Raw genomic sequence first — 12,449 nt, 5'->3', positions numbered from 1 at the left:
GGGCTTAGCGGTTTCAGGGTGGGCGTTTGCTCCTCCCTCCCACCATTATATCGGGCAGGACTCGGAGACGAGTTTCCAAAAATCCCCACACAAACAGGGTGAAATGCACAGGAGGGAAGGCCGTGAGCAAAGCCCCCGCAGCCACCAGGTTTGCTGGAGCCGCTCCAGGCCATGCGAAGGGCCGCACGCTGCCACAAACCAACCACCTGTCTCAGGCCCTCGGGTCAGACAGAGCTGCTAAGCACCGAGGCGGCTCCTAAGGAGCTCAAGGCAAGGGGGAACTCCTCCACCTGTCCTCCCCGGGGATATTGCTTGGGATGGGGCAGAGGTGGGACCGTGCACCACTCGCCCTCACAGGGGGGGAACCCGGAGCCTGGGCTATGACAAGCACCCGCCTCACGCTTCAGTCAGACTGCTGCGAGATTGTAGACAAAATAAAAAAAACAGTGTTGTCTCTATGTATACATGTATATATTTATATAATATATATACACACACACTCATATGTAGCCAGCTTTCCTACAAGTCAGCAGGTACAATTACCGTTGATAGCACTCCGATGTGTAGTTTATTAATATTCTACCGATGTAAAAACAGAATGGCAACGTGGCAACGCGCATCAATAAATAGAGATCAAAAAAGCAAAGAGGTTAAAAAGATGAAATTTAAATACAGACTCTAGCCGTGGATTTAAAATCAGAGCTACCGTAGAATGTGGCATCCTGCGAGTTAAAGCTGCAGTTAAAAAATATTACAAAATAAACCAGTAGAAGACTGTTACAGTTCACATTATAAATCCCGGTGTCCTTTTCCTGTACATCTCGGGAAAGGGAAGCCTATTCCAATTGGGACTGGACAATCGCTCAGGCGGTGGCATCTCTCAGCCCGGCCCTCGCCATCCCCTCCGCTGCCCCAACCACAACCGCTCGCCTCCGCCTGTGTGTGTATTATATTATATAGAGCCGTGCAAAGGGCTCCTCTTGGAAGGAAGCTGCAGGTCTCTTCATCGCTAGCACTGATTTGTGAAAGGAAAGTCTGCCACTAGCAGCTCAAGCCTTAAGACACACGTAAGCCTCCCCCCTCCCCCAGGCAGCCTATGTCCTACCATGCCAGCCAGGGCAGCTGTCAGTCGCCCGTCGGTCGGCCCGGGGCGTGGATTCGCTGGCACCGAACGCTGAGCTCTGTTGAATGACCCCTGCTAAGCTCCCGACCAAATTCAAGCTGTGCACTACATCAAAGTCCGAAACTTCACTTAAAAAGAAAATAAAAAAAGAGGTTAAAAAAAAGAACTTCAGCAGAGAATGAGGTTTGGGGGTTCTTTTTTTTTGTTTTGCCTTTTTTTTTTTTTTTTTTTTTTTTCTCCTTCTTTCCGTTGTGGGAGAGGGCATGAGGCAAGAGTCCTGGTTCTGAAGTACACAACAGCAAACTTCCAACATGAAGAGATTGTTGAGGGGAGAGACACTGGTGTGTTGTATTGCTCCGCGTTCCCTCCTCCCCCCACCTAGTCCCTGCCCCGGACACCCTGCAGAGTGAGATACAATGAAACTGGTTCGTATTTATAGATATTTTACAAGGTTAAATAAGAACAGCAATAATAATAATAAAAAATTGAACACTAAAATGAACAGGTTGGTTGGTTGGTTGCTTTTTTTCCTCTTTTTAATTTTCTTTCCAAATGTGACCAGTGTTGCTGAGCAAGACTCAAATTACTGGTGATTTTCCTGTGCAGCTGGCTGCTTGGTACCGGTTCAGGTGGAGTTGGAGGCTGATGCTGTAGCTACACTATTGGTCTGAACTCGTTCTCCTGCATTAACATCTGCAAATGACAGGCGAGGGAAGGAAAGAAAGAAAGAACAACCAGCATTACCTCCAGAATACAGACATTTGCAACAACAGCCATGATATTTCCCACATAGGGAAAGCCCCAAATCCCACCACCGTACCGCTGGGCAGGATGCCCTCGTTGGGTTTACAAAGAGCCGTTTGCTCTGGGCAGAGGTGTGCTTTGAGTGGGATGACACCATTTCAGCATGCTAACACCTGGCAGTGTTCAGCTGTCCTGGTGGGACAGGCTGTGCTCAGGCTGACCCAGGAACACTGAGTGTGAAGGCTCGCTGGCACTGCCAGAGCCAGCACAACTGCCCAGGGCTGCACACTGGTGCTGATGTTTCCTGTTGTTAGGCCTCCTTGTAGCAAAGCCATCTCCAGGAGGGATGGAGCCCCACACAGAGACAACATACAGGACCAGGGGCTCCTGTCAGTGTGTATTCAAGGAAACTCAGAATTTGCAAAGAAATACCAAAAGGAATTTCACCACAACTGTGTCTTCAGATGTGATTTGAAGGGAAAACAGTTGTGTCAGCTTGTAGCGAAGGGCTATAGGGAGAGTCTTCATGCTGATGTGCAGAGGCTCTTCCAGAGACCATCAAGTACTGTTATTCAGTTCTTAGAATGCCCCAGCAAATCGGGGCAGGCCTTCAATAAGGCAAGAAAAGGAGAAAAGCAAGAGCCAAGATGCTAATAAACATCCAAATATATTGAGAACAACGGAACAGTACAATGACCAAATAACCACACACCGTTGGTGAAAAAAAGAAGCTTTCTGAATATTAGAAGAATTGGGAGGGGAAAAAAATACACCAACTTCATCTGGAACCATCCTATGCAGCATGTGATCTGCATAGCCACAAAAAAGGAAAGAGGACAAAAAGTGAAACACAAAATACTTAACAAATACATGAGTAGAAAAAGATATCAAGTGAAGCTTCCTAAAGTGAGCATCATGCATTTCTCCCACTGAATTTAAGGCTAGCTGCAAAGCTATCAATACTGCAATAGGATAAAAATGACTTTTATCTCAGTACAGAAGAGGGCAGAGTGGGAAAGCAATGCATTCAGAAGACAAGGAAAAGGGCTCACAGAGGACAGAGCAAATTTAACAACCAATGAAGGACAGCGTGACCAGCAGAAATAACAGGACAAAATACAAGTGGGGGTGGTGGGGTGCAGCAATACTTCTCCAGTAGAGAAACACTGGTGAGGCATGGCTGTGGGATGTTGCTAATGCAGCCTATCTGCTGTCCAGCCACTCCAACCTGACCATAGTTGGAAGTGCAGCCACGAGCAAAAGGTGACAAGGTGAATGAGAGTTCAGAAATGGAGTGCATTGGTTGAGGGACAAATTAAGTAACACATAGAGATGATGGCAACAAGAAGGGGCAATCAAACCAGCACCAGCATTCAGGAACAAAAAGGACAATGGAGAAAGGGTGTGATGCCTGTATGAAAAGGAAATGCCGCGAGGAATGCGTAGGAAGAAAGGGAAATCCTTCTGTGGGCACTATGCTGGGAAAGTTTCCCATTCCTTTTCCCCCCACCCCAAAGTGACCCAGAGCTCTCCCTACCGAAGGAATGACCACCATGAGAAAAGAAGCTCAAAGCACCACGGTAATGTGCCAACAGCAGCAGTGTTATCTGGGAAGCTAGCAGTGCACGTGAGGGACATCCACCTAGGTGGGGAACTGCTCTCAAGGAGCAGCTCCCAAACCACATGTGCTTGTGAACCAATGATGACCAAGGAAATCTGAAGTGGAAACTCTGATTCTCAGCTTCTGGCTGAGTCACACCTCAAACTGTGCCTGATGTGCAGGTAGAGATAAACCCTAGCTAATGCAACATCTGTGCCTGATGCAAACAGTCCAGCTGGAATCCGTACTGTTGGCAGAGGACTCCTCTGTGCAAGAACAAGAGTGTGTGTGTTTCATTTGCTGAAATAAAACATGTTTTTTGATCTCCTACTCCTGAAGACAACAGAGGCTGAAACCATTATCATTTCACTGCTACTGAGCAGAGATAAAGAAGAAAGAGGAAGGGATGGAGCTACTTCATGTAACATGTAACACATGCTCCTCGTATCATCATGCTAGTGGGGGAGTTTCTGAGAAATATATACAGCATACGTCAGAAGGAAATAAAGTGATGCAGCCCCAGACCATTTACATGAGGCTTTTCACAACACTGTGTAACAGCCCACCCAGGCTGGGACAGAGCACAAGCTGCTAAGGGCTGCACTGACTCAGAACCTGCAAGAAAATGTAGCATTGTGACTCTCCAGCCTGTTATGGATGGAGCATTTGGGGAGCAGAGCAGGGCTTGCTCCAGCACCTCTCTGCTAGAGTGCAAGAAAAAGAGTACAACCAGAGCACGAGGGTTTCTGGGCATTCAGTTACTTTTCGTCACTAGGAGAAATTGGTCCTTGGACACAGGAGGAGAAAACCTATGCCTTCAGCAACACTACTAAACTCTGCACAATATTTGCTTTGCCAACTGTGCTGCTGTGGAAGCTGTGCTAGGGACTGAAGCTACGAGCTGGTACGGAGCTCTCTAGTATGGGGCAGGTGATGCAGCAGCCTGTGGCTTGAGGTTAGGGCATGCTCTGCTCTGACCCGCCCACCTGACCCCTCTGTGCCTGGCAAGGAAACCACAGCAGGGTTGAGGTGTCAGCCGCTTCGGAACTTCTTATAAACAGAGGGAAAAAGTCATCTCTCATCAATATACTCTCTGCCAGTTCAGCTGCAGCCTTTGAGGAATACCTTTACTTTCTCAGAAGATATGCGGTGCTCCCTAGAAACCTCCCAGAAAGGAAAGACTGGGCTGCAGTTCAAAGACAGAGCCACCAACTCAGTCTGAAAAAACTCATCAACACTAATGACAACATTAGCTGGCTGGATTTGAGCACTGACAGACAGCACTGCTCTTCTATAAGAGAGAAACAGAAGTGCAAACAGTCTGGGAGTCCACACAGGGCAACAGAGGAGAGGAGTGGAAGGATGAGAATGGCTCATTTTTCCTGTGTGTCTACTGAAGGAGAAATGTTGGGCTCAATGCAAAACTGGTAAGACTGACATGGACAAATTGCTCTCCTGTAGCTGCCATGGATGCATGAAAACTGCCTGCCCTTTTTCTGTCGAAGGAAGTAGGGCTGTACAAAATTCTTTCAATGGAAATATCATACTTGCACTAAATCTTATTTCACCGGAGTACTGTGGCCTTTTCAACTACCCAACACTGGCAGGTGACACTAGCTCTAATCTGTTTTGTTGCTGAAAGTTCAGGCACACCATCTCGTTTGGGATTACACAGGATCAGCACAGCAGGATGCCTAAGACGACAACCCCAGTATCCCAGCTGGCACAGCTCCCTGCAGATGGCAATTACACCCTTCCCATCCTTGCACTGCTAACAGAGAGGTAACTGCTGCTGCTGCCTAAGCCAGGAAGAAAAATGCAGTCACACAAACAGGTAAACCGCTCAACTTCACTGCATGGCTGTGAACTGTCCTCCTCCTCCGGACTGATCAAGTCAACATCCATGTGTACAAAGCTTCACTGGCCTTTTTTATCAATCATCAGTGTGATTCACAGAAAGCCAGCACACCATTTCCAGCAGGGCCATTCACTTTCAACTTCTCATTCCTTTTTGTGCCACAGAAGTCAAAGGGGATTTCTCAAACTTTATGCCAGTTTGCCAGTGCCAGAGCAGCAAGGCTTTGTGCTCCCATAGCAAAACAGGGTTCCATCAGTACAGGGAGCCTGGCTTTACGCCTTGAGAGGAAATCTGCAACCTAAGTCACACTAAAAGTTACCTCAAATTCCTCTGCGCTTCACATCATGATCCCAAAGCTGCTGTTGCACTGGGCTACTGAAATCACTACTCTGCATCTATCAGTTAATGAGCACAATTTTGGATAACTTGTAATAATATAAAATGTGTGCAATATAAAGCAGTGCTTTGCACCTTATGAAAAAATTGAGACTCATGTCACAGAATCTGCTACATAGCAGCTATGAAAATGACTATGAACAGGTAAGAGCAGCTCAGCTGGATGTTCACTCCATTTCAGTGCTAGAATACCTATAAGCAGCTATGTTGGGCACAGCACTGGACACAAGAACTTCAGTATCAGCTCTGCTTGCTGACAAGAGACAAACTATTAATGTGGATTGTGGTTACATATAACTTGATTTGTTCTCTTCCCTGCTCAAAACAGTTTCTGAACTTCCACTGTTTTTTTTCACACGGTTTCACATTTTTCAGAAGAGCCTCCTGCCTGTCAGGCTGCCCTGGGTCAGGTGGGAGAGCTGCTCCCACACTGCTTTAGCAGCTACAAACCGGAATATGCAGGGGGAGGGGAGAAGGGTCTCTTTCAAGTTTTTGCTCAGTGAGGCATCAGCATGCAAAGCAAAACAAATTAACATCATCTCATATAGGACTGAATCTTAAAATCGTAATTCTGTTGAAATTCCCAAGGCCTGTTGAGAACCCCACGTGAGCACGGAACTACAAAACAGCTGTGCAGCAGAAACACAACACTACAAGTTGCTCAATCCTTAATTAATTTCACAGTCTCTTTCCAAGTTGCAAGGTTATTTTCTAGTGAACTAAGAGTAGGATGTCCTGTCCCAACTGTGAGTACTGCTTGTGAACAGGAGGCTTACACATGTTGACATCATTAAGATGGGTGGTTTTTTTTCTTTTCGTATACTTCACATTTAGGACACTTCTAGGATTGAGCTTAATGCATTTTTCCCCTTCTGTGTTCTGGAGTGGAAGTACTGGGTGAAAACAGTTTTTTTTTTTTTAAACCTAGTTCACTCCACAAGACTGCTGCATCTTAGCAAAGAGAGCAGCTCCTCAAAAAGGCATTAGAATGACATTAAGAGAAAGGATTTTTCAGAACTTTAAAGTCAAATTCCCCGTCTATATTTTGTAGTTCTTCTATCACTTTTACTACTTTATCTGTTTTTTTCCCCACTCATTGAGCAACAGATGCACACGGAAGGGAAACACAGAACATGACTATTTGCAAAATACTGCAAAGTGTATGGAAAAAACATAGTAAATTTTAGAAGAGCAAATTTGCTTTCTCCTAAGTTCAAAGCACATAAATTATACAGGCCCTGTCTTTTACAGATGGACACCACATTTTCAAAGAGAAGCCTGATCTTCCAACTCAGTTCTAGTTGTCTAAAAGAGACCACGAAAATGCTTTCTGTATGGCAGTGGCTGGACCAAGCAGATCAAAATTAAGTAACTGGAACATCAACTTTCAGACATTTTCCTTCACAACTGAGTAGCACCTCAAAAGCGGGTCCCTGCTCTTCTCAAATGGGCCTGACACGCTTAAGAGACACACATGCAAGCACACCCATCTTGCAGCCTGCCTTGGGTTGCACAAGTGCAATGAGCATGCCTGCTGGCATGCTGACTCAGGGCTGACGCAGTGCCACGTGTGAATCACCACTGCCACATCCGGCAGCACCTGGGATTTGCTTTGGGAGTCTCCCAACTGATATTACTCAGCTTTTCAGGTTTCGTTGGAAACATAATACAAACTGGAGTGGCTACAGACCAACAGTGAGCTTTTAAAGGATTTCTGACAGAAATGTGAGAGTGAGACAGAACAAAGAAAGTTGCTCAGTGCTGGCCCAAAGCCAAAGTGCTCAAAGATAACATAAGCAGACTCAAAAAGAAGCAACAGCAGCTACAGAGAAGAGGCAGTTAGCAAGGTGACCCAACTCCCTACGTTGACTTTTGTAAGCTTCTGCCTTTCCCACTGGGGAAAATCCTCTCCATCCGTGCTCTGCAGAGGCCACGTCTACTAAGCTAGCCACTCCTTCTCCTAGGCATCGTGCTCAAAGCCAGTATTAACTTTGGAGAGGCCGAAAACTCACAACTCAGGTGTGAAACAATCCAAAATAAAATAAAAGTGTGTAAAAAAAAAAAAAAGTAAAAACCAGGGGAGATAACTATTCTTTCATGGTGAAAGTCTGGGCAAGAGGCATCAACAAACATATCGGTGGTCCAGGTTAGGATGTGGGTTAGCGACCACAGCTAGCATCCAGGTGACCATGAGCAGAGACCGAGCAGAAGGCAGGTCTGGAGAAGCCTGTCCTTTCCTTCCTGCTCACCCTGGGCCTCCACAGAGGATGGTGCCATGGAGCAGGGGAGGCAGGCGGGCGCGTGTTCTCACCTGAGGCTGCTGTAGCGTTTGTAGGGGTTGAAGCAGCTGCTTGGTTCCGAGCATGAGCAGGGATGAGGATCGAAGCCAGAGATGGGTTACTTGACAGTTCTGGAGGGGAGGTGGAACAAACAGAGTTAGCTTGTCATTCAGAAAGAGCCCCGCATGCAGCGCAGCTCATTGGGTTGTCCCGTAACGGGTAAGCTGGAGGCAAATGTGTGCCCTTCACAGCCAAAGGCAACACTAAACTCCTCTTGGCTGACCAGCAGGGGGAAACCATGGCAATATTCAACATGGCCATCCCTGTAGCAAGGCTGACAGGACTATAAGGGTGGTACGGGTGTCAGGGAATTATTTTCTAGAGAAAGACAGTGGCTTGTGAGTTAGCAAACAACCGGTCAAGCTTGTTGCTTATCAAAAGCCTGATAATGTATTGCTTTTTGAGAACTGGAAGGATTCCCTTCACAAACCCACTCGCAATCAGTCTGAATGCTGATAGCAGTCATGCTGCTTGGGGCACTAGTTCAGCAACAAGCAGCTGTCACAGTGGCTCCAAGAGCTCCGGGGGTTCAGTTCTTTGGCTCGCTCAAGCTTCATTTCTCAAGGACCCAGGAACCCAAGACCCAATCTTAAGGCAGTCTCCTTGAGTGTGGTCAAGAAGAGGTGGCGTCTCCTCTAAAAGTACAGGGACAGGCAAAGGGAATGCATTTGCTGGGTAATTTAAATGGACAACAAAATGACACAGCCATTAACCAAGGAAAAAATAACCATGGCTTTTAGGCTCCAAATCTAATATAGCTTCAGTGTGTATCAGAATGAGAAACAGGCATCTTAAAACCACTGCTGTGGGAGGGTGAAGGGCAACACGCTGCCAACAACTGCCAATCTTCTGACAGCCTCCCAGGAGAACTGAATGCCTCACAGAAGGTGGTATGGAGCCAAGACAAGGCAGGTCCTGTCTGCCTCAGCATCAGGAGTGACTGTCTCTTGAGAAAGCAACATCCAGTGGGAAGGATGTGAACAGTCACCTCGTACAAGGATGACTTATGACTTTTGGGGCTCCAAGGGCTTTTGTATGCAGTCTTACATTAATGGAGTTTTTTTTTAAGATACCGTTTCTCTTAACACAAGCTTTAAATTTAGAGCCTAAATGGACTAGTGGTCTATTTGATGATTTTTTCTCCTTTAAGTTCATTTTCTGCTAGGAAGGGAAGATGCAGACAACTCTCACTTGTTCATAAGCCTCTTATTAATGCGTATTTTGATACTGTACTTAAGCACTTAAGAATTCGAGTTTCAGTCTGGAACCAAACAGAAATTGCTACATTACCTGCAACTTATCAATTCGCTATAACATTACATTCTGGACCTGGTCTTTCCATAAAGCTTCAATAATCAAAACATTTGTATAAATACAAATCCTCACACTCATATGCGAATAATGTAGAATTCATATATTCATAATATCATTCAGAATTCATAAGTCTCCTTTTTATGAAAAAATAACCTGAAGAAACACGAATCCTCCAAAATCAAAGCTGAACACAGGTGATAAACCTATACTTTAATCCTGTACTGGCTATTAGCTGCTCTGTGGAAGAAAATCTTGCTACTTTAATACCTTCTCCAAAGCTGTTTCTCAAATCTGTTATTACAGGGAATCTGCCATTCTCTTCATTATTTTTTAAAGTTTCTGTTACCCACGCACTCTTTCCTGTTCATCACTGGCAGTAGTAAGGGACTGCTGCCCAAACGGAAACAGTGACAAAGCGCCATGGAGACTGAATGACATTTGCTACCTTTTGGTGCTAAGCAGTGCCTCAAGGATGCAACTATCCTCTGACAGCATCTCTGTAGCCAGAATCCTAGGGCCAAAGAGCCAGCTGACCCGGCAGAAAAATACACATCAGACCCAGGATGATTCCTCCCATACTTTCTTGTAGTACTGCCAGAATATGTCCTATAGCACCAGCTATAGTTTAGCATACTGCTTTTTTTGCTGTTGCACAAGTGTTTCTCTGGAGCTACCTCAAAGAATATACAGAGACTACAAGGCTGATAGTGCTCACTTCTACAAAAACCTCACGCTGTCTTAACTGGTATGAAGTTTCTTAAGTTGAGCGTGCTTCAAGTGTCTTGGTACTTCACTCAGAGGAGAAGGGTGCCAATTCAGACAACAAACAATCAAAGCAAATTGAACTTGCTGGCTAGAGTTTAACAATAACTTTGCTTCAGAATTTGAATTTTTGTTCTGCTGTATCTTTGTGGCTGTCATATCTGTGAGAATGAGGCACGTCAACGCAGAACAAAAGGTCTGAGCTGTGGTTCTGACAGTCTGTTCTCAGCGACTTCTATCACAATCTATGGACAAGCTCTGGAATTGTAGCATGCTTATCTAAACCAAACTTGCAGTTCAGGGTTGTGGTAATTTCAACCAGTAATGCTGCAAGCAGCTATTGTGATCAAGGCAATGCAGATAAAGATTTCAATATAATTATGTGAACAGAGCAGTGATACCAAATAATTTATGAGAGCCAATTCTGGTTCACATCAGCTGGGGAAACAGCTCTCCTTCTCCTGATCAAATCTTGATACCTACAGCCACATCTCCAATACCTACAGCTACATCTCCAATAAGGAACCAGAATAAAAATAACCAGTTTTATCAGAACACCAGATTATCTTCATTCCTCAAACACAATAAAATGCTTTGCACTGGGAAATGATGACACTGAGAGCACTGAGCTGCTTAATATTTCAATGCTCCAAGAATGCCTGGGAGAAACTAGTTTTGTACCATTTACTTGGTCAGAGTAACAAACTTTCTGTGTAACAAGTTTATGTATCAGTTTCTCTTCAGAGCAGAAGAGTGCTGGAATCAACACAAGTTTCATACTCCTCTATGTACCTCACCACTGAGCATACCTTAAAATGAAATATCATTTCTAGGTAGCACTCAAATGGTCACACTAAGGATTTCTGGACACACTGAGACAGTCTGGATGGGAATAAAGTCCTTTTAAAAAAAATTATTTTATTTTTTAAGAAAAAATAAAAACCCTTTTTGTAATTAAAGGTCACAAGTCAGTTTTTTCTGATTAAAAAACTCTAGGTGTAAAAGTGCTTGTCATCAAGCAGCAATGACAGCCACTTGTAAGTGCTGAATCATAGCAGTCATCAATGGGTAACTGATATGGACAGATAGCAACATTTGTGACCCAGCAGAATCACTGAGATGCTGTAAGAAATTTAGTAAATGGTAGTCATTTTACAGGTTGTTTGAAAATTCATCTTCTAAGAGAAAAAAAAAAAAGCTTCAGCTTTTTGCCTTGCAGGTCTAGGAGGCACTGAACTGCAGCACTGGCTACTACAGATGCTTCCCTGGGCATGATAATTTTTTAAGTCCTAATTCGCATATATCATTTGTTTTTATACTAAGAAAAATGCAGAGCCAAGGCAGTAAGATAAAGCTCTCTTAACAGTTCCCATCTCTACACTAGGCATGTACGTGCCCCAGAACCACTGCTGGCAGCCAAAGACCTTACTCTTTATCTGCCATATACACTCCATGCTTTTTTCTAGGCCACTGCCTACATCAGCAGATTTGGTATGACACCTTGGTTCCTTCTGAAAATCAATTCAGTACAGTAAGGATCAGATCTATACTGTTATTTCTAAGAGCTTTGTTTTCAAAAGCCTTCTCCACCTCCTACTCCATGGGTTTCAGTCAACTGGCCATAGCCAAATAAAACACTTCCTTTAAAATTTAATATTGTCTGTTGAAAACAAATGTCATAGAAAACAAAAGGATACCTTTCACTACCTTTCAGAATTACCAGAGATGACATAAGTTATCAGCATATCTGATTTCCAAAGTCCTGATCTGTTTCCCAGATGTGATTTCTGCTTTGGATTAGTCACTCTGATGAGGCCATCGTACACTCCAGCTAAAGACTGATGACAGCACAGTGCCACAGGAGCAGCAGAAGCTCTTTGTGTATCCTCAGGTCAAAATCAGCACTGCCACTAGACAGGACCTATACTGCATAATTATTAATGAAGGTCTTAAAATCGCTGAGATAAGCTATTTACTTACTCTTGAAATTTGTTGTTTTTTTCTTTGGTTTGTGATATGCAACACAACTCATTTGGAAAGGTATTAATGACCAACCTCACTCCTAGATTCTCTTTCTAGATGCTAACACTGGCAAGCTGTCAGAGACAGAAAACTGCTTTTCTGAATCTTAAGGGTTTCTTTTCCCAGGAAGCAATTTTTCCTGCCATTCCCAAGTGTCACAGTGAGAGCACATCAGCTCTCTAGGATGGCAAAGGAGAAGTTTACTTGAGGATTAAATTACTCAGCAGTTTCCACACTGCCTAGGGGAAACCAGGGACAAATTCCCAGCACATGTATTTATTTTTTTCCTCT

The 12,449-nt window shown here is 44.5% G+C and overlaps 1 protein-coding gene across 2 annotated transcripts in view; it reads right to left on the bottom strand.

Moving 5' to 3' along the window:
- Positions 1–1,315: 1,315 nt before the first annotated feature.
- The window catches only part of GSK3B (glycogen synthase kinase 3 beta), a 139,269-nt gene continuing 128,135 nt past the window's right edge, over positions 1,316–12,449 (bottom strand). Inside the window, exons 10-11 of one of the 2 annotated variants that reach the window (XM_085236833.1) lie at positions 8,033–8,131; positions 1,316–1,816 (exon numbers count right to left, since the gene is read on the bottom strand). In XM_085236833.1, the coding sequence (XP_085092959.1) occupies positions 1,749–1,816; positions 8,033–8,131 (167 nt within the window). In that variant the 3' untranslated portion in view covers positions 1,316–1,748. The remainder of the gene's footprint in view (positions 1,817–8,032; positions 8,132–12,449) is intronic. The other variant, XM_085236838.1, reaches the window with a different exon arrangement.

Source organism: Meleagris gallopavo, chromosome 1, assembly GCF_905368555.1.
Source record: "Meleagris gallopavo chromosome 1, MGAL_WU_HG_1.1, whole genome shotgun sequence".
Taxonomy (NCBI): domain Eukaryota; kingdom Metazoa; phylum Chordata; class Aves; order Galliformes; family Phasianidae; genus Meleagris; species Meleagris gallopavo.
Note: the sequence above shows the minus strand (reverse complement) of the source record. Positions and strands in the feature narration are given on the sequence as shown.